Source organism: Myodes glareolus, chromosome 11 (assembly GCF_982192425.1).
Source record: "Myodes glareolus chromosome 11, mMyoGla1.1, whole genome shotgun sequence".
NCBI lineage: Eukaryota > Metazoa > Chordata > Mammalia > Rodentia > Cricetidae > Myodes > Myodes glareolus.
The window spans coordinates 39,943,361-39,969,258 of NC_142036.1; the positions used below are offsets into that span (position 1 = coordinate 39,943,361).

The 25,898-nt window shown below is 42.9% G+C and overlaps 1 protein-coding gene across 13 annotated transcripts in view; it reads right to left on the reverse strand.

Annotated features, from left to right (window-relative positions):
* Ttll5 (tubulin tyrosine ligase like 5) overlaps window positions 1-25,898 on the reverse strand; it is a 248,565-nt gene that overhangs the window by 23,803 nt on the left and 198,864 nt on the right. For 10 of the 13 annotated variants that reach the window (XM_087911615.1, XM_087911620.1, XM_087911618.1 and 7 more), the window contains 2 exons: window positions 18,501-18,583; window positions 14,648-14,770 (listed from right to left, as the gene is read on the reverse strand). The exons of 1 other annotated variant lie outside the window; for it this stretch is intronic. In XM_087911615.1, the coding sequence (XP_087767741.1) occupies window positions 14,649-14,770; window positions 18,501-18,583 (205 nt within the window). In that variant the 3' untranslated portion in view covers window position 14,648. Of the gene's footprint in view, window positions 1-12,494; window positions 13,519-14,647; window positions 14,771-18,500; window positions 18,584-25,898 lie in introns of those variants that run through there. 2 more of the 13 variants (XM_085697364.2, XM_087911619.1) reach the window with 2 other exon arrangements.

A 25,898-nucleotide genomic window follows, 5' to 3' on the forward strand; every position in this document is an offset into this window, starting at 1 on the left:
AGGCCATGTTATGTGGGCAGAGCACTGTGTCACCTGCTTCCCAACCACGAGGGTACAGCAGGGGAGACACTGGGTATCTGAGCCCAAAGAGAAGTTCTCCTTAGGATGGTCTGAGAAACATGCAATCCATATAGCTCTCTAGGCCGCCATTATCCTACCCTAGATCAGGTGACCGCAAAGACCACTCCTGGTTTTGTCCTGTCCTGGGGCCATCTTTACCGACGTGCACCATAAAATTTTCCTTGCACGTACATCGTGTCAGGAAGTTGCCAAATGAAACACATTTCTGGGCTAGCTGGCTGGGAGTACTATTACTTCATTCAGTTAACTCTACATAAAGCATGCTAAATAGTTACTTTGGAATAAGAATAGGAAAAAATAGGAAAACGTTTGATCCTCTCCACAGGTTTTTTATTTTTATTTTTTATACTGCTGCGAAGTCAAACCCAGAGCCTCATGCGTGATAGGCAAGTCCTCTACTACTGAGCACCCCCCCTTTCAAGTAATGAAAACTCCAATTTATATCATACTTCCTTTTTGTCCTGGCTAACACAACACTCAGGAGCAAGTTTTGCATTAACTACAATTTGTTTGACCTCCGATTTAAAAATTTTTGAATTTTCTCACTTCTTGGATGAGTTTCCCTTCATATTTTATGCTTTTTGATGGATGTTTTACATTGTATTTTGAGACTTTCTGCTGAAGGTGAGGTTTATGTAGAACCTGCCGAGTCAGAAACTCACCTGAAAGAAGTTGCCAGCAATGAACGATGTGGCAACTTCCACTTCCGCTACACTAGCACCAGGCTGGCATATGACTGGAAGGCAGGCCGCCAGTGGGCATCTGCTGATGGATGAATGAATGGGAAGAGCTCTGATTGTGTCTTCTCAAGGAGGGAGGCAAGAACGGTGGACAATGCCAGGTGGAGTCATGAATCCCCCAGTGCTGTTATCCTGCAAACTGTACTGGGCAATACCATTGGTAGTTTTGTTTGTTTTTTGAGACAGGGTTTCTCTGTAGCTTTGGAGCCTGTCTTTGAACTAGCTCTTATGGACCAGGCTGGTCTTGAACTCACAGAGATCCACCTGCCTCTGCCTCCCGAGTACTGGGATTAAGGCCTGTGCCACCACCGCCTGGTCTCCATTGATAGTTTTTAATCATATATTATAATATGGAATTTTCAGATAGCTGTTCTTAGAAATAAGACTCTCCTCAACCTTGCTCATCCTTCTTATTACTAACTCTATGTGCACATACCTACCCCTTCTTATTGCTATCTATATGTGCACATATTTACCTTCTTATTGCTATCTATATGTGCACATATTTACCTTCTTATTGCTATCTATATGTCCACATATTTACCTTCTTATTACTATCTATATGTGCACATATTTACCTGTCGTGATATCCTGTTTGTACAAATAAAGCTTGCCTGAAGATGGGGGCGGAGCTAGCCACTAGCTAACCATAGAGGCCTGGGGTTCTGTACAGACAGACAGGAAGTGATATGGCTGGGCAAAGAGAGGAAGTGATAAGGTGGGAGGAGACAGGAGCTCACTCTCTTCCTCAGGTGGGAAATTGAGTAGTTAGGGTGGCTGTGGTTTTGCTTCTTTGTCTCTCTGATTTCTTAGCATTTTCCCCTTTATTATTAAAACCTATTAGAACTCATGCTACATTATTAGCGCCCAACTTAAAGGCACAAATTCATGAAAAAGCTGCTTGCCTGTGGCTCTGCAGTCATCGGCACAGGCCGTAGTTGCAGGCAGGGCTCCTGCTGGAGTCACTGCACAGCAGCCTAGGTTCTTCTTGTTTTTCCCTAAGCCTCTAAGTGAGTTTGGAATTTGTTGTTGTTGCAACCTCTCTGCAACAAACTCCACAGGCCCAAATTCCACAGGCACCTGGGCTCCAAATGCCACAGGGCTTACTTGCCCCAGATTGGCAACTCTGCCTTCAGGCAGCCCACACCACACATGCTTCTGTTTTTCAGACAGCCGCCTCTCTCTTTCCCTATTCACCATGGGTTGTGGGCTTTCCCTATATCCCCTCTCCTAGGCGGTCACTCTCTCAGCTCACGGCTTCATGCTAGCGGCCGCAGCTCTCCTCAGCCAGGCTGTTCACTGCCTGGGTTCACCACTCAGATGTGCTACGCCTCACAGTTCACTGACATTGTCGGCAGATTTTGTAAGACAACTGGGAATTCATACAGGGAGGAATTACTTAAAAGAGAGAACTTATTTCCCACATTAGAACATGGGAAACATTATTATCATAGGAGGATTTAGGTCTCTGTATGATATGATAATATGCTTGAAACTTTGAAAATGGAACAAAAAATGAGAGGGTAACTAATTTAGATGGGACTTAAGTAATGTCAATTATAAACATTATCAGTTTTATCATTTTTGTTTTTATACTAAAATGTTGATTAATATGAGGGCTAAGATACAAGTTTTAGAGAAACTTAATAAAACAGATCATAGAGATATTCCAATTCAGACAGAAGAATTTAATGGAGAACCAATTTCAGCATTGCATTATAAGGTTAGAGAGGAACAGCCTAAAGTTTTCAAACAACCAACTTTAATTTATTCAGTCACTTTACAGGAACAGCTGCCAAATGATAGATATCCTCAAGGTTGTGCAAGAGTTAATTGCCTCCTGTGGAAGTGCTAGATTTAAGGAGATTCAAGGAAGTGATAGTCTCATATGGCATGCATTCACCTTTAGTGAAGCAGATGCTAAACTCATGATCAACTTGTACTAGAATTATCCCTAGAGACTGTAGAGACTTGGATAAAGTGGTCTTGAAAACTGGTCCTCAATTACAATGGAAGACCTGGTAGAAAGAAGAGGCTAAGACCACTGAGCAACAAAGTAGAGCTAGAGGTATGGAAATCTCCCAAGACCAAATTCTTGGAGAGGGAGACTATGCTGATGTACAAAGGCAATCTCTGTATGATGAACACACCCTTGGTTTATGCTGCACAGCAGCTTTGAATGCTTGGAACAGAATTGGAGAAATAGTAAAGAAAGTTAAGTCATTTACTAAAGTTATAGAGGGCCCAAAGAAAACCTTCATGTATTTCTTACAAAGATTGATTTCAGCAATAAATAGAATGATACCAGATTCAGAAGCTAGACAAATAACTGAATCTCTGACTTTTGAAAATGCTAATATACAATGAAAAAGGGCAATTAGGCCATTAAAAGCAAGATCAGCACCCTTGGAGAAATGGATCCAAGATGTAATCAGTATTGAATCTCATGACCATAATGCATGGATAGGAGAGGTGGTTTCCAGAGGCTTGAAGAAAAATAAAAATGCCAAGTGTTTCAATCATGGCAAACATGGTCACCTAAAAAGGGATTGTAAATAGGGCATTCCTTGAAACAATGGTTTGTTATAAGCATAATTCAAACAAAACACCTCTCCCTTCTGGATTATATAGAAGGTGCGACAAAGGCAGGCATTGGATCAAAGAATGTAGGTCAACAAGGGACATTCAAGGCAACCCTTTGCCATCAGAGAAACTCCTTGAGGAGCTTCTTGCAGGGACCCATGCCAAACTTGGTTCAGTCATTTCTTGTAACCATGGAGGAAACTCCTTTCCAGAGTAGCTAAAGAACCTAATGCTTACAATAAGAAATCATACTGCTGTGGATGATAGAAAAGCTAGAGAGGACAGCACAAAAAACTCAGGAGAAAACACAAAGCAAATATTTTTTTTGCAAACTTCTATAAATGAACAAAGACCAAAATTAAAATATGAATAAGTGATGTCATCATTGAACGTCTGGTAGACATAGGTATGGATGTAACAATAATTGCACCAGAATGTTGAGGCATCCACACTGACCTCTTCGGGAGGTAAATGTTTTTAGGAATTGAAATTTTATATCAGGTAAAATAGAGTGCAAGATGGGTCAAATGTATAGGGCCAGAAGGACAGAGGAAAATTAAAGCCATATGTTGCTAACATAGCAATAAATTTGTGGGGACATGATTTGTTACAGCAATGGAATACTCAGATTAACATTCCCCCAAACTCAGAAACAAGCCATAAATTAACATATATTTCTGGGAAAAATATTAGAAGGTATTATAAAAACAGTCACCAACCATTTAGGCTATACAAGAACAGGACACACAGCTGCTGGTATTTTAAAGGCACCAACAGCCCTACCTTTTAATGATTCACAGACAAACCTGTATGGGTTGTACAATGACCTTTAACAACAGAGAAACTGCAGGCTTTAGAACAGCAGGCACAAGAGCAATTAGATGCTCTTCAGTATACTGAAGAATCAACCAGTCCTTGGAATTATCCTGTATTTGTTGTTAAAAAGAAATCTGGAAAGTGGAGAAAGCTAACAAATAAGGTGATTTAACCAATGGGTTCCCAACAGTCTGGAATTCCTTTGCCTTGTCTATTGCCTAAAGGATGACCCTTTATAGTTATTGATATAAAAGTTATTAATATAAAATATTGTTTCTTCACTATACCCTTACAAGAAAAAGACAGAAAAATTTGCCTTCACCATGCCTACTTAATTCTCAGCCTGCTAAGAGATAACAATGGAAGATTCTCCCACAGGGAATGCTAAATAGTCTCACCCTATGCCAATATTTTAAAAGTCAGCCACTGGAAATGATATGTAAGCAACTCCTTAATATATAGTTTACCATTACATGGACAACATCTTTTTAGCTGATTCAAATACAGATACTTTAGAAAGAATGTTTGAATAAGTAAAAAAAAAATTGCCTTGTTGGAAATTACAAATTGCTCCTGAAAAAATACAAAGAGGAGATTCTATTAATTATTTAGGATATAAAATAGGTCTACAGAAAATTAGACCCCAAGAGAAGCAAATTAGAAAAGATCAATTGAAGACTCTTAATGACTTTCAAATACTGCTAGAAATTTCCTATCTACTGGAATAGAACATGTGATAAACTGAGTAATTTATTCAAAACCTTAGAAAGTGACAAGGACTTAAATAGTCCTAGGAGATTATCAGCTGAAGTTGAAAGGGAATTGGCTTTGGAGGAAGAGAAATTACAGAAGGCACATGTGGATCATGTGGATCCAAAGTCTAACTGCATTCTTGTCATATTACCTTCCAAGCAGCCCCTACAGGAAGTTTAATGCAGAGGGAAGATAATCTTAGAATGAATCTTTTTACCACATAAACCATGGAAAAAATTAAAAATGTGGAAAAGGTCTCTGAGTTAATTCTAAAAGGAAATTTGAGACTTTGTCAATTAGCAGGAATAGACCCAGCAGAAATTGCAGTACCTTTTAATAATGGTGAAATTGACAAATTATGGGCAGAAAGTGAGCCCTGGCAAAGAGCTTACAGTAATTTTTGGGGGAGTGATTAACCACAAATATTCCAACAGCAAGAGAATTCAACTTACAAAGAGTACTAACTGGATACTTTCTCACATTGTATGAGAAACACCAATAACTGGAGCCCCTATATTCTATATTGATGCAAATAAATCAGGAAAAGCAGCTTACAAATCAGAAAATTTAAGTAAAGTGGATAAAAGTTCTTATGATTCTGTCCAAAAGTAAAAAATATATGCTGTTCTCATGATATTAATGAATTTTATGGAACCTCAACATAGATACTGAGTCATGATATGAGTCATGATAAAAAACAACAAAGAGACAGTTGTTTTTTATACTGAAATGACTGAATTTATATCAGATGATACAAAATTGAACTTATTATTTATTCATTTACAAGAAATAAACAGGAATAGGAACCATCCCCTATATTTAATGCACATCTGATTCCACATGGGTCTGCCAGACCCTCTCGCACAAGGTAATGAAGATATTGATCAACTATTGATTAGAAATGTGCTGGAAGCCTAAGAATTTCATAGAAAAAATCATGTCAATAGCAAAAGTTTTAAAAAAAAGACTTTTGTATCACATGGCAACAATCCAAGGAAATTATAAGGAAATGTCCTACTTGTTCTTTATATAAATAAACGTCACTGTCTGCAGGAAGTAACCCAAAGAGTACTCAAAGGAATGAAACACAGCAAATGGATGTGTTCCATTTTGTAGAATTTGAAAAATTAAAAAAAAGTGCACCACAGCATTGACACCTACTCAGGGTTTCAATGGGCAAGTACTTTGAGTTCAGAAAAGGCTGATTCACTAATCAAATATTTGCTATAAATTATGGCCATTATGGTTATACCTGTACAAAAAAAAGACAGACAATGCTCAAGCATGTATCTCTAAGAAAATATTTTTTTAGTTATTATAATGTAAAGCATATTACATGTATATCACATAATCCTAAAGGGCAGGCAGTTACAGAAAAATAAAACTAAACTCTAAAAGATATGATAAATAAACAGAAAGGGATAAGAAAACCCCCCAGAAATAGACTGCATAATGCTTTATTAACTTTGAATTTTCTAAATGCTAATGAGAAAGGAACAAGTTATAGAGAGACACTGGATAATGAAAAAAAAACCCTATGGGATTAAATCAGCTGGTACACTTTAAAGACGTGTTAATGTCAGAATGGAAACCAGGACATGTGTTATGTTGGGGAAGGGATTTTGCTTTTGTTACCACAGGAGAAAGAAAGCTATGGATACCATCAAAATTGTTAAAGATTAGATTTGAACAAGAGACACTCCTTTATTAAAAGAGATAATATTTAATCAAACATCATGACCGTTCAATCTCAACTAACTTTAAAACCAAGAAGTTCTTTTCCTTTGATCAGATATAACTTGCCATAAGGGTAACTTACAGCATAAATTGCCTCCCCAAAATTAGGGCTGAGGAGGGTTTTGTTTTTGTCTTCTCAGGACAATGAAGGCATCCAGCTAAGGAATCTGAAGACTACTGGACAAATGAGACATGGGAAGAAAGAAGACAAATAATCCCGAAAAAAAAATGTCCCAAGAAAAAGAATAATTTGGCCTATTAGTATATAACACCTCCAACAGAACAAAATTTTATAAATCTTCCCAAATGTTTGTTTCTGCTATTCTCTAAGACATATAATGCATATTGTCTTTTTGTAGCCCCAATCCAAATAAAAATTAAAGTTGGTTTTGGAGTTGGAGTGTGGCTCTCTCCTTCTCTAAAGTCAAGCATGCCTTGTTAAAGTAAAATCCAAAATCTCTGTTTCAGGTTAGAAGAGATGCCTAATATAGGACAGAAGAAAAAAATTAAAGAACTATTTTATTGCCACTAATCTCATAATCCTTTGGCTCTATTTTGAGTCTTTGAAACTTTTCTTGAAGTATAAATATTATCTAAAAGTTAAAAAATTAAAAGTATATTTTAATTTTTTTCTCATGCTATTAATGGTCATATAGAGTACTAACTAATTCTACAAAAAGGCTTTATCTACCTTCCTGTACATGATTTCGGGTTTGAGTCTCTATCAGTTTTCTGCAGTGAACCATGAGCATGCCTAACAGTGACTCCAGGAAGTCTTCATGAGGAGGATGGGGTCCCACAATGACAATTCCTCCAGAACTATGATAACACCACTAAGCTGAGGAACAACACTTAAAGATCAACTTTGAACTACAAACTGCTCAGGACAATTCTGAGGTAGCTAGCTGAGATGACGCAGCTGAATGCTCTAGCCAGGACTTGAGATAAGCCCTGAGCTTTCCTATCACACAGAGACTGGACAACAAATGATACAGCTACCTCTCCCAGGACTTGACAGTTAACACAATCTTTTTTTCCAGGATCCACTAAAGATGCCATCACCCCCAGAGAGCAGGAAGTAAATTTAAGAATATGATACCCACATTCCCAAGAGGTGGGGTGGATGGTTTTGGGTCATTCAATGAGTCGTGGATATTTGTCATTGTTCTGGGCGGTTGGTTACAAGTTGTTATTTATTATGATCAGGAAGAAAGATGAACAAAGGAGATCAGACTTAGAGTTCTTGTTTTGAAAAAAAAAGGGGGATATAGATATGATAGGCTAGAAGGGTAGATTATTGAATCTACTCTGAAAAGAAATAAGGGGGATATAGAAATAAGATTATCAGGTAGATTACTGAATCTTTTTAAACCAAAAAGGTAACTATTAGTTTTAAATATTTTACTTTGGATTGGATTTTTTTGTATACTGATACAAATTTAAGGTTATTTTTGTTAGAACATACTGTACATACATTTCTAATCTTGTTCAAGGTACTGTACATACGCAACTCATTTAACAATTTAATGCAAATTTCTAGCCCTTGAAAGTTATTATTATCAAATATTTAGGATAATAAGGAAATAAAGGTTACCAATTAGTCACCTATTACAATCAAACTTACAGTCATATTAGGTATGTTTTCAAGGTCTAACAGAGATATATTTTAGATAGATAGGTCATCTTCAAACACTTCAGAGATCTACAGAATATAACATTTAAGATGTTTTTTATAGCATAGGTTCTTTTCTTGTTTTTTTTTTTTTTTAATGGCAATGAGACATGTCTGCTACTGGCAGCACCAATCTACTTCAGAGAAGATGATGGGCATTGAGTAAACTCCACATGGAGTTTACTTTCTTTGTGGAAAAGGTTAGTCACTGGATAAGAAAGTGCTCTTGCCTTGATTGCTGACAGTATGCTGTACAAATTGATCAAGCAGGACACAAAAGAAAGGTCTGTGGAACTTTGCCAAGACAAGGTAGGACAGCCCTTCAGAATATCCTGCTTCACAGAAAGTCTGTCAGATATGCTAGGTCTATAGGCCAAAGATGGATGCCCCAGTGCTGCAGAGGGACCTTGGGTGACTGTTCAGGCAGCTAGCTATTTCTGTCATTTCCCACATTTTCTGAAAGTTGCTTGCTTGCACTTCCTGCTTACTCAGGTAATATTTTCTTCTTGGTTCTCTGATGAAGTTTTCCTTGTTACCAGATTCACAAAAGAAATCCACTAAAGAAATGTAAAGTGTATAATGTCAAGAGGCATAAAAAGATAGTTTTGGTAATGCAAGTTAGAATAGAAAGTGAATTAGGCACAACCTTTTGGATTCACCAAGATAGGATAAATATGGAATATTTTTTTCTGAATTTGTCAATTGTTAATGAACTAGACACTGTTGATGTATTCACTGCCTGTATATATAGTTGTGATATATATATAGTTATGATACTTATTTTGTTTTTCTTATATTAGTTATAACTTTTGAACTTTTACAAAAAGGAGAAATATGGTGATATATTGTTTGTACAATAAAGCTTTCCTGAAGATCAGAGGGTGGAGCTAGCCACTAGATAAGCACAGAGGTCTGGAGTTCTGTACAGACAGACAGGAAGTGATATGGCTGGGCAGAGGGAGGAAGTGATAACATGGGAGGAGACAGGAGCTCACTCTCTTTTTTTGGCTGGAAAGTTGAGTAGTTAGGGTAGCTGTGGTTTTGTTCCTTTGTCTCTCTGATTTCTCAGTATTTTCCCATCTATCTTACTTCAGGCTTTTATTATTAAGACCTATTCGAAATTATCTACATTTAGTACCTCTTCTTGCTATTTATACGTGCACATACTTACCCCTTCTTACTGCGAACTACATGTGCTTATATTTATCCCTTCTTTATGAAAAGGATGTGGTAACAGCAGATGCCTGTATCTGAGGAGCCAACATATGAACTAGTCAGAGGAACAGGCTAACAGGGTACTGCTTCACTGTTCAGTTGGGTGGTCAGTTTTCATGAGTCAGCTCCTGAGAAGACTGCTTTTTTTCCATGTTTATATACAGCAACTTCCCTTCATAGAGGGGGCTTCTTTCTTTGTCTGTGTATGATGTGTGTGTATTCATACGTGTGAGTACAAGCATCTCATTTTGTTTGAGAAAGATTCTCTTTGTTGTGGGCTGAAACACACACCAGGCTTGCTAGCTCTCTGAGCTTCTGGAGAGGTCCCTGTTCCCACCTTCTCTTTGCTGTAGAAGCAACAGTTTTGCAGTCACGCATCACTGTGCCTGGCTTTCCATGGGCTCTAGGGATTAGAACTTGGGTACTAAGTTCTGCTTGCACAGAAAGCGTTTACCCGCTGAGCTACCTCCCTTCGTCTTGTAGTGTCTCCCTTCCCCATGACCAAAAGCCTAGCATGGACAAGTCAGATCCTCTGCATGAATAAGGCATGGGTATTTGCACTCATGCACAACAGAAAGAAGAATGAACAGGTACAAAAGACCAGAGGAGAAGCTTCTAAGAGTAGCAGTTTTGAAAATTTCATATTATGACATTTGCTTAAAACTATGAATAGTTCATTATCCAATAGCTTTCAGTTCTACTACAAACAAATAAAGGCTTATCTAATTTCAAAACATCTACATGCGGCCCTTGTTATCTATTTGAATTTCCATGGCAAATTACATGTAAATAGAAAGAGGGAGGGGACAAACAGCCTCAAATATTCCAGTGCCGAATTACAAAAAGACAAACCTTCTACTTACTAACAAGAGACTAATCAGACAAAGCACCACAGTGATTTACAACTAGCTGACTTTTCTCATAATCTGAGAACCAGGTTGGTTTTCCTACTTATATCCCCATTTTGTGCTAGGGTCATAGGTTATGTCTTACTGATGTAGCTAAAAGAACCCTTTACCCATCTGAGCTGCTTCTCTCCAGCATTGGGTACCTGGATTACCTGGATTAAGTTAAGAGCAGAGAGCCCTTGCTAGCTATTCAGCTGACGGGGATACCCATGCTCAGAAATTGAGAAGAGAAGGCTAGGCAATGGGTGTTTTAGTCTAACTAGTGATGCTTTCCACTCTGAGGACTAGAGGTAACCTGAGTCTTGTCTTTAGAACCTAATTTGAAAGAATAAAGGATAAATATCAACACCGATCATGTCAACAGGGCAATCTAGTTCATCATTCTCCGAGCCCTGCAGTTAAATACCTACACCCGCTGGAACCCAGCTCCAACTCTGCAAATGAGGTAGCACAGCTGTAAATATTCTATATGAGTAAAGCCTGCTTTTTCCAAAGACAGGCATGGCTTAACAGGCCATGTTCTTTCTGTAGAACTTTCAGGAGCAATTATGTCCTAAGGACACATGGATGGCAAAGCATAGGTATGTGGCTGCAACAAGCATCCCATTAAGACTGGTGGCAAGGTGTGTGGGTTCACTGACTGTGTGGCTGGAGTCTGGACTGCTAACACGGAGTGAGCTGCCGAGAGACTCCCAGGGGAAGGCAACCTAAACTGGTTAGCTTCCCAGCTCAGGGCTACAAGAATGAACTGGATCTTCTCCCACCACATTGAACAGAGGCTACCCAGGACCACACGACTTTGCTACAGAATGCAATGATGGATACACGTCTAAGGATCTAGGGTGCCAGGGATTTTTTTCCAGGAGCAGTGTGTGCTTCAGTAATACAGCCTGAGAATGAGGCCACTGGACCGCCCCTGTCTCTTTAACAAGGTAGTAATTGTTAACAGTGGAAGAGCATCACTCTTCTCCTGGGATCTGGCCAGCTCTGCAAGAGACAGTATCACTTTTCAGATGTTATCTTTCCCAGTAGCTTATTTCTTAATCCACTTCAGAAAAAGAGTTCCTTGGCTTTCTTTCAAGCAGACCAACCCACTTTGGGCGGGTTCTTAGAAGTACCCTCCCATCTTCCCCAACCGAAAACCAGGCTGTCTCCTCTCCAACTGCCAGCCAGGTGGCTCAGCATTGTTTCTCAACACAGAAAGAGTAACTGCAACGAGAGAGGCCTCAGGACAGGGATGCACAGGGTTTCATTGGCTGGCTGCCAGGCCAGTCGGCCACATACAGGCTGCATCCTTTTGTGTGGCTGCAGCCAGATCAGGCTAGCAAAACACACCGCTAAAGTACCACTGTGTGATGAGGCCTATCACAGAATGCTAAGGCAGCAGTTTGGAGCTGGGTCATGTGAGCCGAATTAATAACTTTCGTTGTTTTCCTGGTGCTGCACATTAATGAAATCCTTACTGGTGTTTGTTCTAAGTATGTGCATGGTGAACATGGAATGAGAAGTCAGTGTAGCCTCGGGAGGAAGAGGGAAAGGCTCGGGAGGAGGAAGCAGATCACGCTTCCAGTTCCTAGAGAGTCTACATTACAATCACGAGCCAGAAAACGAAGCCCTGCTGGTCAGGAGGTGGATGGAGCGAGGGAAATCATGGTGCCCTGGGCAAAGAGAAGGCCTGTCAAGGACACAGGCTAGTTTCTCTCTTGTGGATCATTTCCAGTGGCTTCGGAACTCGTGAGGTGTCCGTTAGATGCTTAGGATCTGGTTCAGGAATGACTGGGCAGGGAGAACACTTTGGATTGGTGTGGGAGGGTTTGATAAAGAGAGTTGTTGGGGATAGGTACCTGAGACTGGTTGGTTTGCAAAGAAAAGTCTTTGTTCGGGGGCAACTTGGTGATCTATTCAGGACTGAATAGCCCTGATGGAGGCCAACACTTGTAGGGACCTCAAATATCAGAACACTGAGCGCACAGAAAATAACACAGGAAATACAGTTAACACAATATATATGTATTTTATATTATTATATTGGTAAAATAGATAAGAGCTAAGACAAGTCAGCAACGTCTCTGTCTGAATATAACACTTGCCTAGACCGAGGGGTCTTAGTTGGGCTTTCATTCCCACTACCCTCAGCACAGTTACCTTGATGAGGACACCAGGAATTTCCTCAGCATCGTATAACATGTTTTGCAAACGTACTCAGTGTTCTTCGGTCTAGCACATCTGTCCCTCTAACTTACATAGGGAAGGCTTCTGGGACTGTCAGAGCTGCGGATGCTGCTCGTCACTACTGTGGTTGCAGAGACTTCTGCGCACCACCAATTCAGATTGCTGCTGGAATGGGCGGTGGTCTCTGAGATTCTTCTGCATCCTCACCACGTAGGCTACTTCTCTGTTCGAGGGAGGCAGCACACGGCAGATGGGCGATATGAACCGGATTAACAGTTTCTGCAGACACAGCCATACTGTAGCCATACTGCTCACTGATTTCTGAGACCGTGACTGACTCTGAGTCCATGTCCGTGCATCCTGGGCATGCTGTCTCCAGAAGATGGTGAGTTCAAGTTCAGCAGAACGGTTTTTGTCCAGAATTCTAGGTACGGAGATGAACTTTTTCAAGGCTGCACTGCCGACACATCTACATGGCTGAGCACTGATCAGGGAGAACCAGAAGAGAGGCGCAAGGAAAATGATACACCGCGGCGGTCCAAGGCTCACAGTCCTGGAAGCAGAGATGCCAGTACTCCTTGGCAGGCTATCAGTTTGGTTTGGAGCTGGCTGTCACATTCACCCTTCCAGATGCCAGTATATGAAGGACATCTTGACCTTTTCGTTCAGCTTTCTATACTTTTTACAAGTTCTTCATCAAGGGAAAGGCTGTTTAGTGTCAGGGTTAAAGTACCATTGGCTTAGTGGCACGAGAATTCTGGGTGTTTTCAGTTTCTCCGGTACATTTTGGTAGATGACCAAGTCGTGGATTTGGTGTTCCTGTCTCTCTCCTCATTCCTTTCTGGAGAGAGTTTAAATGGGTTGAGAAAGATATTTGAAGCTTTCTGATCCAATGTAAATGAACCCTGTGGTGGGTAAACAACTTTCCTTTCTCCTTTGCTCTCCTGGGGTATTTTAATGAACAATGCTTCTCAAAGAAGTTTATAAATACTCCCCCAGAGGAAAGAAGAATATTAAGCTCATAGGAGGTGTGCCATTAATGCTGAGTATGTGGGACTGAGCGAAGAAGAAAGGAATAATTGCAGTCTTGAGGTTTCAGAGTTTTCTGGTGAGTTGTGAACGCTAAGGCTGGAACACAACACTGAGGAACATTAGGGAAGTGAGGACACAGCTTCACAAGACCAAGTCTGGCAACTCCTTAATTGCACAGGCTACCACAGGTGGTGTAGGATGGGGTAGAGCTTGTTTTGATGCCAATTAACGGGTGTGTGCTCATTTAAAACTTGTAACAACCACAATTATCAACGTCACCAAAGCCTTTACAAAATATTTTTGTTCCCTTTCCACCTCATTATCTCAAAGTCCACAAACTACCTACCTCGAGCCTAAAAGCCTCTCCTGATAATGAATATCTCTTCTCTGTGAGACGACTGCAACTGAGTCTCTGCAGCATCACCTTTCCATACCCCCATTCTACTTTACCTGTGAGCCTTGGTTATGGCTTTAATGTTTCTATTTGTCTCAAAGACCCTGCATTTTTAAACAAAAGCTTCTAATAACAGCAGAGAAGGTTCTTACTGCCACAGCGCCACCTTCTGGGGGGCAAGCACAGCATAGAAACCAGCGGTGCACAGCTTAACTTTGACCCAGGTTTGAAGTAGTCCTTACAAGTTGTTTTTATAAAATCCCAATTGACTGCCTTTTCTATTGCTGTTGTTGGTACTGGGGATCTGACCCAGAGCTTTGTACATGTTATAGCAGTGAGTTACGTCCCCAGACCCTGTATGCTAAGCATATGTTATTGCAGTGAGTTATGTCCCCAGACCCTGCATGCTAAGCATGTTATTGCAGTGAGTTACATCTCCCAACCCTGCACTGCATTGTTCTTCTTCATAGTTACTCATTCCTCTGCTGTGGCATGAAGTCACAAAATGATGATAACAAAAATACGCTCTTATTCTTACTATTACCTTAAATTGTCCCTGACTTCATCGACTTTGATTTTCTCTGTCCTATAACTGTGGCAAGGGCTCCAGACTGTGTGGGTAAGGGTTTGGATCTGGCGAAAATAACTTGGGGAGCTTCCAAAGATCCTGGAAAAATGAAGAAAAAAAAATCCCCACTTAACACTGTATTTGATCTTGGCCCAAAGGACAAGAGGTAAAATCCCAAGCTTAGAGAATCATTGTTCTCAGATGTTGCCACCCCACCTCCGGCCAAACACCAACTCTATGTCTCTCTTCTGTTCCCCAACAGCACAGGGGTGAGCATCACCTCAAAATCTTACCCTCCACCCCTCCACAGAAGAACGCTTGCAGGGGGAGGGGGCCAATAATGGGAAATGAAAGGAAAAGAAGAGGGCATCAGACACTAGGGCCATTACCCCAGGAGCATTGCTCGTTTTATTCCTAACTTCTTATGTGCAGACCCACGGAGGAGCCCAGCAGTCACATAATGTATGATGAATAGTTATATCACTGCAGCCGCCAGGCAAGGAAGCCACCTGGATGTGAAAGTGACGTCTAGGTCCTGAGGGCGTAAGCCCCTCTAGATTTTCTTTCCACTAAAGTAAGTTCATTTCTCTTGCCTCAAGACACCAGGGGAGTGGGCGAGCACAGCCACACCGCGGTGCTTCCGAGCTGTTCCTATGAAAAGACCACGGAGCTACTGCACATTCCACCAGGCTGCAGATAATAAGCATCTGATGGGACATTGCTTCTTTCTTCCTGTAAATGGCATCCAACACTGATCTTCAAGACAGCAAGGTCCTATCTACAACTACAGACCAACGGGAGCTTAAGAACGAGGATGTGGGGAGAGATGGCTGGACTCCAGCTGGGATGCTTTACAGGAGGGAGGGAGCAGGCTGGCCGCGGCAGAGGGTGTGGCCGCGGATCCCCACAGTAGCCCTAGCACCTCAGTTGTCTAACTTGCTTCCTTTGCTGTTTTAGTTCACCCAGAGCTCAGGAAGGGGCAGCGTGGTTACAAAGGAGAGCCAGGGAGTTGGCTTCAGGCCAAGGGCCCTCACTCCGGCTTCCTTCTCAAGTTTCCAAATCTGCTGACTCTCCTTCCTTTCATTGCAAACAGAATGTAAGGTCCCAGGTAGGGCAGTTAGGAAAGATAACATTCAGGCAGCATTCCTTCCAGCCCTCTGCTAGGAGAGTTCTATTTTACCGAATGTGCGGGATGGAAAGACAAAAGCCTGCCATCAGTAGGAAAGGACTCAGCTGTTTCACAACTCAGAGCTACCTGCAAAGCCACACATCTTAAAGTGGAGTCAGCCAGATGAAAGAGAAGGGTTAAAGGCCAGGAAACAGACAGGAGCTATATTTATGGACCTGTTACTGAAAAAGACAGGGGCTCGAGGTATTTGGAAGACAGCTGAGGAGAGGAATATGACATTGCTGCCTTCTCTTTTCCTGTCTCCTTCCTTCTCCCCCACCACCTCCTTCTTCTGGGTTTAAAGAAAACTGCTGCAGGTGGCAGCCCTGACTGTCGCACAGAACACCCTTCCAGAACTCCAGAATAGCTCTTACACCTCACTGCCATAGAAATCACAAGCTGCACTGCTGAGACACGGCCATGCAGGGCAGTTACTCACTAGCAGCTGCCAATGCCAGGTGTGCTGGAATTCACCAAGTGTTCCCGCATTGCAGCACTCCCTTAGCATCAGGAAAGTCACAGACAGTAAGGCCAACAGCATACAGAGCCCTCTAGTCACAGGGTGACAAAGCACTAAATACCTGGCGAGGGAACACGGCAGGAATAACTGGCTGGCTGGTACCTTAAGGTGAACGCAGAGGAATATAACTGCTTGATCTGTCATTTATGCCGACACAAATACAGCAGGACTTTGACAAGATCTTCTAACTGATGTCATCAAGGGCTACCAAGCTGCTGCAGTCATGATCCAGCAGATCCCTCACAGTTCTAACTCCCTCAGCCAGAGAGCACACCGAGTTCAACTCCATATGGCCCAGTTAGGAATCTGCAGGCAGGGCTCTGGGTCTGCAAACCTCTCCAGCTTAAGGCATGTGGGGAGAGAGGGGACTCAGCACTGTGACCCAGAACAACTTCAAACCTGACCATGATTCTCACTTTGCTCCTCACAATTCCAGGTGCAAATTTACTTCCTTAAGCCTCTCTGCCCGAGTCTAAGCACTGGGGGTGTCCTCGGTGGCAGAGCGCCTAGCACACATGAGCTGCAGTGCAATGCCTAGTGTGACACAGCAAACACCACTGTGCTCTAGTATTCAGGAGGGGGCTACAAACACAGGGCCATCAAGTATCTCCTGATTCGGGTTCTGATGCTGTGAAGGAGAATGAATTGCTATGCTTTTATGAGAATGATAACATGGCCCCATAACCTGGATGTAGGAAGTCCTTTTGTGCATATGCCCTCATTTAAGCCTCAAAATAAAGCAGTGAGATATACGGAACTGTCCTCATGACACGGTCAGGCTTCCCAGTGATCTGCTATCACCTTCAGGGGCACTGCCATCTCTCAGCACACTCTCTGAACTGGTCCTGAACTCCCCAGGGCTTCCTGACAGGCTTCCTGTCAGGATGGCGACAAGCTCCTTCCACAGCTTCTGACTGGCTCAGGATGACGACAAGCTCCCTCCACGGCTTCTGACGGGCTCAGAAAGGCGACAAGCTCCCTCCACGGCTTCTGAGTGGCTCAGGAAGGCGACAAGCTCCCTCCACGGCTTCTGAGTGGCTCAGGAAGGCGACGAGCTCCCTCCACGGCTTCTGACTGGCCCTGATATTTCACCACTTTCCTCTTGCCATATTTTGCACATAACCATTTCCCCAGCCACACTAACAAATGGGGTCTGCAGACAAAATACATACATGTGCACGGCACAGGGCCTTTGCATTCATTGTATGTACTCCATGACGCTTTAGATATACTTCCCAATCTGCCGATTCCTGTACACGTAAATAAGACAGGGGCTCTCAGATCTGATATCTGTACATTTGACCATGGAGTTGCTCGAAAGTGCTCAACACACAGCATGACAGATGGTAAAGGCCTAGTCAATGCTGTCTGTTGTCATTCCCCATGTCCCCGGTACCGGAATCAGTCACAGAATCTCCTGTAGCCACTTCCCACGCCTTTTCCATCTCCTTGAGTCTTGCAGAGCCCCAAATAGAGTGGAGACCATTTTGCTTGCCCTGTGCTGTGTGGACTCAGGAGCCAAACGATCTGCTCTGTAGCCTGTGTTCAGTGGTCAATGTTTGTTGACTTGAGTCAAAGTGACTTTCTTTTAGTTTTCTGATTAGTATGGGCTTATGAATCATTATACAAAACAAACCTCTGGCTCACTGCTACCTCATTGCATATATGCACTTACAGTGAGAGGCTATGGGCCCTGCCGACAGATTGCTAGCATCAACACAAAACTTACATTAAAGTTCAGACATCTAACTCGATGCATGGATAACTAATATGCTGAGTCTTAGTTTCCTCCTGGGAGGGGAGGTAGCAGGTGGAGCTCATGAATCTGTCATGAGGGTTGAGAGATCCAACATTCAGAAACACTATGTGAAGAGTGAAGGAGTGTGTGTTCACCATCAAAACTCAGAGTTTTCTGCTAGACAAGGATGCTGCATTTACCCCCATCGGTTCCAAAAAAGGAAAAGAAAGAAAAATCCAACTACCCCAGGCTGTCTTATTATTCTAAAGAAAAATATCAAAATACCTATCTGCCAATGCTTTCAAAAGACATTTGTTCTTTTGAGCTGATGTTCCTGACAGAGGCAAAGGAGAGGACTGCCAGGTGCCCCCTTCCTTGCTGCACCCAGAGAAAGGCCACTGACCTGTGGAGCTGGCGATGGGCAGAAAGGCCGCAGGGTTAAGGTTGCTCTGAAGTCCATTCAGCTGCCCTTCCATGGAGGAGCCTCTGAAACACAAAGGAGCCCAGTGAGACCTGCAGGCAGGAAGGCCCTCACGGAGAGGCAAGGTCAAGACAGACGCTTCGATGGCCTTCTCTTTGGTCTTGGAGTTTCTTCTCATGGTACACATGCCCCTGCTTCTTTGAAGCCTTTGTTAAAATGTCATGTTCCCACAGATGACTTCTTTCACCAAGAGATACAGCTATCTCCAAAAATATTATGTATTTCAAAAGTGACCTTTGGTTATTCCCAACTGCATGGTTCTTTTCTCACTGTGGTGTCTCACTATTCAACAAGTAGTTATTTAGTGAATGAATACTTGGTTGGTGGTTCTGACTTAGATAAATAACATCTTTGAAAGACTGCATTTCATGTAGAGCAGTGGCTCTTGGGGAAGGGAGGAGGGACAGATTTGATCACCATCCTCCTTCTCTGGCCTTGGACATCGAACAAGACTGAGACAATTGTAGCTCTTATACAGTGGGTTACCTAGCAAGTAAAGGCCAGGAACACTATCGAACACTCAATCCACAGCACACAGACAGGATTCCCAAGAATTAGTGCAAAATGTCCTATATTAGGCTGAGGCTCCTCAGGAGGAAACTATACGGCACGTCCCATCAGGCCAGCTGTGGGGAGGCGGAGCATGACGGGTCTTGGTGCACAGGTTTCCGGCATGTCTCATAAAGTCTACTCTGGCACGTCGGCTACAGACCATGCCAGATCTCCCTGTTAAAGGTTCTTACAGCTCTCTGTAACTTTTCGTTGTATTTATCAAAATTATAAGTTTCAAAGTTATAATTACCAATTTATGTAGATGGATCCTATGTGTCATCTTGCCTGGAGCACAAGCTCGATGAAGACAGAGACTATCAACAGTCTTGCTCACGTGAGGCATTTTGCTATAGCAGATATTTAATACATAGTTTTGGAAGAAATTTGACCCGTTAAGCCCACAACCACATTTACTTACTGGGGCCATCTGTCCTGATTCTAGTTGGTATATAACAGTTCTAGCTGAGAGGTTATAGGCAGAGTTTGCTCATTTGGTTGGCTTTGTACTGTTGAACGTTTATCCAACAGTCTTTGGAGCCCCTCCCCCAGTGTGGCTGTCCTACTCACTGGTCCCCATAAAAATCCTCAGCAGGCTCTGTGTTTCATGACGGGTGGTGTGGCCGGCATTAGATCAAACACGTGAGAAGTAAACGTGTGATGAAGGAAAGGAGCAGGGAACCCGAGTCCCCTGGTGAAGGGCAAGGATGACCTTTCTCAGGAAATCCTCTTTCAGTTGACTCATGACATTCTAAGAAATAGGTGTTGGCCCAGAGTGGAGAGGAGGGAAAAAATTTTTATGATGAAATAAATTTGTTCAGTAATTCTGAGCCAGAAACAGGCTTATACTGCTGGTCCTGGGAACATGTGGGGACCAGATAGGGAAAGGGTGGCTATTTGCTCTTGTAATCCTCGCTGAGAAAGAAGTAGGGTCCCCTCTTACAAGGCCATTTCCCTGACAGAAGTAAACAAACACTGAAGTTATTATGCTTGCTTTAAGATCACCTGAGTAGGGAGCGGCATGGGGTTCAACTCGGTTTCATTAAAACCTGTACGTGAGCAGTAAGAAGGGAGGCAGGGAGGGCAAACTCATTGGTTCTGTAGAAGAAAGAGATAGTGAGGAGATTCTGGAGGTTTAGCCCCAATGACTTCTGGGTCCCCCAAGTCTCTTAACCTTCTTTTTAGCCTCTCTGGAACGCCTCACTCTCTTTCCCCTTTAAAAGGCTTTCCTCTGTTCCTCTTCCAAGATCTCCAGCACCCCCCACCCCATCATCCTTCCACAAGCACCACAGGTTGGGAGTTGGACCCACGATTCTACAGTATCATCCATAGGGCCCCTACTGCTCTTTGATGGAGAAATGTATCCACAGCAATTTAAGGGGAAAATCTGAGTGAAATTTTCCATGGAAACACTAGGATCCAAAATGGTTTAGGTCTGTTCTGTCTGGTTTTGGCACACTATGGGTAAACATGTTTGTGTTGTGCTAACATCATTTCCTTGGGAAAATACATTACAACTTCTGGGCAGCCCACTCCAAACATGGCTAGCCAGGGTGGGGGTGTTTTTTTTTACACTTGCCCCAAAATGATTTTTTTTTAATCTTCCTAGGAATAAATGTATTTCAGGGACATTTACCTAAGGACATAGGGATGAAGCCATCTTCCTTGGTTTTAGTTATCAATATGATACAGCCTAGAATCATCTGAGAGAAGAGTTTGAGTTAAGGAATTGCCTAGATCAAATTAGCCTGTGTCTGTGTCTGGGGGGGAGGAGGTCCTGGACACAATGATTGCTAATTGATGTAGGAGAGCCAACTCACTGGAGATGGTACCATCCCAAAGCAGGTGGTCAGAACTGCATAAGCAAGCTAATATTAGCCAGACGGCAAGCCAGCTAGTCTCCATGGTTCCTGCTGTACCGCTGGGGCTGTGTCTTAGTTAGGGTTTCTATTGCTGTGAAGAGATACCATGACCATGGCAATTCTTATAAAGGAAAAACATTTAATTGGGGTGGCTTACATTTTCAGAGGTTTAGTTCATTATCATCATGGTGCGACATAGGGGTGTACAGGCAGACCTGGTGCTGGAGAAGGAGCTGAGAGTCCTACATTGTTTTTGACTTTTAGGCATTAGAAAGTGATCTGAGACACTGGACCTGGCTTGACAGTTACATACTTCCTTCAACAAGGCCACACCTGTAATGATCTGTCCTGTCCCTTTAAGAGACAAGACCTGCCCACTTCCCCCCCCCTACTGCTGAGGCAGGCAGATCTTCCTTCTTGCTTGTCTCTTCCTTTTCCATCTCCCTCTTAAAGAGGCATCTTCTGTCTCTCCCCACTTCTCCCCTTCCTACCCTTCTGTTTCTGTCTGTCTGTCTGTCTGTCTGTCCCTCCCTCTCCCCTTTTCCCCTTCTCTTTCTCCTCTATAACCCAATAAATAAATATCCAACCTCACTCTGCATGCCGTGCCCATCCATGTCTCTTGTCTCTCATCTGTCACGTGGCTCACTGCCTGGGCCAGTTGCCTTCAGAGACCTGTGGCATGGTCCTGTGGTGTGCCCATCTGTTTCTTCTCTTGGTCAGCTGTAGCCACTTGTGGAGCTGCACTGTCCTTGTCTGGGACTGGCTGCTCTCAGGGACCCGCTGCCTGCTGCCACATGGCCCACTGCCTGCTGCTGCCTGTGAACCTGCAGCATTTCTGCCGCTGCAGCCACCAGGGATCCACAGCATTTTTTTTAATCCCTTACAACACCCACTCCAGCAAAGTCACACCTCTTAAGAGTGCCACTCCCTATGAGATTATGGGGGCCAATTACATTCAAACCACCACATTCCATTCCCTGGCTCCCATAAGCTTGTAACAATATCATGATGCAAAATGCATTTAGTCCAACTTCCAGAGTCCTATAGTCTATCAGCCTCAACAATGTTTAAAAGTTCAAAATTCAAAGTCTCTTCTAAGATTTATGCAATCTCCTCTATAAAATCAAAATAAAAAACCAGATCACATACTACCAACATATAATGGCACAGAGTATATAATACCATTCCAAAACTTAGCAAAGGGAGCACAGGGAGGAAATATTGGACCAATGTAAGCTGAAAACCAGCTGGGCAAACTCCAAACTCTGTATCTCCATGTCTGATGTAAAAATGCTTTTCAGATCTCCAACTCCCTTCAGCTTTGTTGATTGCGACACACTTCTTTATCTTGGGCAGCTCTCTTTGGCAGGTATCTGATATCTCCAACATCTTGGGGGCTCCTAGGCAATCTAGACCTTACCTTTACAGCTTCAATGACCTTTTTAGTCCTCCATTCAGGGATACCTCTGACACATGCCTGGCCTCAGTGGCTTTCTTTAGTCACAGAGGGAGATTTCAAAATGCCTTTCTTCTATCCTTGTCTCTAAAGCCAGAAGCATGTGGCCAAAGTTGCCAAGTTCTGCTGCTTACTGAGGCTTACTACCTAAGCTTGGCTGCCCTGTAACTTGCTCTGTAGACCAGGCTGGCCTCAAATTCTGAGATCCACCAGCCTCTGCCTCTGAGCCTTGGGATTAAAGGTGCACACCACCACACCCAGCTTTTAAGCTTTTCTTTAATTCCTTTCCACAAATTAGAAATTTAGCTGGGTGGGATCTTGCCCTGAGGTCACCACTCCCTTTATTCCATTTCTTAATCTGTTTATGTCCTTGAATACAGCACTTAGCTCCATTCCATTCTCGGCAGTTCCTTTTCTCCTTAGCTTGCTCCTTTTCATATAAATCTTGAGTTAACACTAATAACCACATGACAGAGTCTATACTAGGCTGTTTTGAGATTTCCTCTGCCAATGGAAGTAATCCCAAAACACTTCAATTTAGCCTCATACAGACTGTTTGAACAAGGGTAAAACAGCAGCCACATTCTTCACCAAAATATTACAAGGACAATCTCTAGTCAAAATACTAAAATTCTTCTCCTCTGAAACTTCTGAGCCAGGCCCCTACAGTTGCAATCACAATCAGTACCAGTGTCTTCCATGCTCCTACTAGGATGAGCCATTAAGCAGCACTGTGAGTGTTCAACTGCTTTTCTAATCCACAGTCCCAAGGTCCATATTCCTTCAAACAAAAGCATGGTCAGGCCTGTCACAGCAATACCCCACTCCCAGTACCAACTTCTGTCTTCCTTAGGGTTTCTATGCTGGGAAGAAACACCATGGCAACTCTTATAAAGGAAAAAAACATTTAATTGGACTGGCTTATGGTTTCAGAGGTTTAGTCCATTGTCATCATGGTGTGACATGGTGGCATGCAGGCAGACATAACTGAGCGTCCTACATCTTGACTCGCAGGCAACAGAAGTGGTCTGAGACACTGAGTGTGGCTGGAGAATAAATGAAATCTCAAAGCCCGCCTCTACAAGGACACACTTCCTCCAACAAGGCCAAACTTCCTAATAGTGCCACTTCTTATGAGCTCAGGGGCCTAGGACATTCAAACCACCACACCTGGTAAAAGGTAATGCAGTGTGTAACAGCAAGAAGACCTGCCTTCAAGGTCCTGCCATGATTTCCCTAATGATCTGTGGTCTGGAGTTGTAACCTGAAATAACCCCCTTGACTCCCTGAGTTGCTTTTGGTCTGTGATTTTAACCATAGCAACAGAAATGAAACCAGGCCAGCAGTTCTTTGATTGTCTTTTTTTTTCTTCTCCCCTCCTCCAGTACAGGGGATGGAATCAATGGTCTCATGCAACCTATACTCCACTCCTCTCTGGCTGTTCTTGGGCAAGAGTGCAACAGGGCCATGGGATGCTGAGAATGAAGACAGGGAAGGCAAAGGTCATCAAAGCTCAGTGACAGGCGCCACACTAAACAGACACCCACGTCATCACTGATGTCCTTATTACCACTGTTATTCAAACCACTCCGTCAAGGACAGCATGTACTTCCTTTGGGACTTGCCCACAGCTACCATCTACAGGGGTTCCTGAAATATTAAATGCATACTTTGTAGCCTGGCTTGTGAGTCTCTTGTCCCCTGTCTGTCTACTTCCTTTCCTACCTTTTCTGCCGCCTAAGAAAGAACAGGCATACTTCTTCTAAAGCAGTGGTTCCCGACCTTCCTAATGCTGGGATCCTCTAATACAGTTCCTCATGTGGTGTCCCCCCACCATCAAATTATTTTCATTACTACTTCATAAGTGTATGAACTATGCTGTAAATGCCTGTGTTTCCTGATGGTCTTAGGTGACTGATCCCTGTGAAAGAGTCATTCAGTCCTTATAAGGGTTGCAGCCCACAGGTTGAGAACCACTGCTCACTGTTCTTTTTTTGGTTGTTTGTTTTTTGTTTTTGTTTTGATTTTTCAAGACAAGGTTTCTCTGTGGCTTTGGAGCCCGTCCTTGAACTAACTCTTAAAGACAAGACTGGCCTTAAACTCAGAGATGCGCCTGCCTTTGCCTCCTGAGTGCTGGGATTAAAGGTGTGTGCCACCACTGCCCGGCTGAGAACCACTGTTCTAAAGGAACAGATCACCAAAGAAGTTCAATAATGAATTACAAATAATAAATATTGTCTGTGTTCATCACTTTGAAAGACTTCTTCTGGTAAGACTAGAATTGGGGAATTTAAGCCAATCAAAGGGTTGTTCAGAATTTCACTGCAGCATAACCACTCCACGCAGGAAGCCTGTATTCTCCTTGGTAATTGCCCTGTTATCCACCTGGCCAGTACGGCATCCCATATTCCTTTGTGGTGGATCTGTATTTCTCTTTTTGTGGTTTCCTTTGCTCTTGCTTTTCACGCCATGCGACCTTTGCCAAAATGACAGGCTTTCCTCCAGGAGGATTACAGTTCAGTGCTGGATACCTTAGGTTCTTTCCAAGGCCTTTCTTTGTCTCTAACTCAGGGATACTGGTACCCTAGTTCCACGCTTTAGAGTAACAGTTTACTTGGACTCATGCCACCACATCAGAGGTGACTTTTCTTTAGAAGTATCTTAGGGTTTCTATTCCTGCAGAGAAGCACCATGGCCAAGAGCAACGTGGGGAGGAAAGGGTTTATTTCAGCTCACAGTTCCACATCACAGTTCATCATGAAGGAAGTCAGAGCAGAAACTGAGACACAAGAACTGACAGCACAGGTCGTGGAGGAAGGCTTGCTCCTCCTGGCTTGCTTAGCCTGCTTTCTTCTGCACTCCAGGACCACCTGCCCAGGGATGCCATCATCATGGGCGGAGCACACTGCATCAATCAGTAACTAAGAAAATACTGCAGGTTTGTTTACAGGCAAATCTTAGGGAGGCCTTTTTTCTTAAGTGAGAGTCCCTCTTCCCAAATAACTCTTAACTTGTGTCAAGGTGACAATAAGCTAGCCAGAACAAGAAGGAAGGATCCACTGAAGGAAAGCATTCAGAGTGCACACAAAGCCAGGGCTTGAGACGCTGACTGCCACAGGAACGAGTGACAGAGGTCTGGGTGCGTTTGGGAAGGTCCTGAAGACACCCCAGATTCAATCATTTTTACAAAATGCTGGTGGTGGGGCTGGGGAGATGGCTCAGCAGTTGAGAGCACTTGTTGCTTTTGCAGAGGCCCAGAGTTCCATTCCTAGCACTCAAGCTGAGTGACTCACAACTACTTATACCTCCAGCTCTAGAAAAATCTCATGTCCTCTTCTGGCCTTCATGAGCACCCACACATGTACACATAATACGTAATTTAGAGATTATTTTAAAAAAACAAACAACTCAATCCCAAACAGTGATTGCTAACTCCTAAGGATGGGAAGAAAT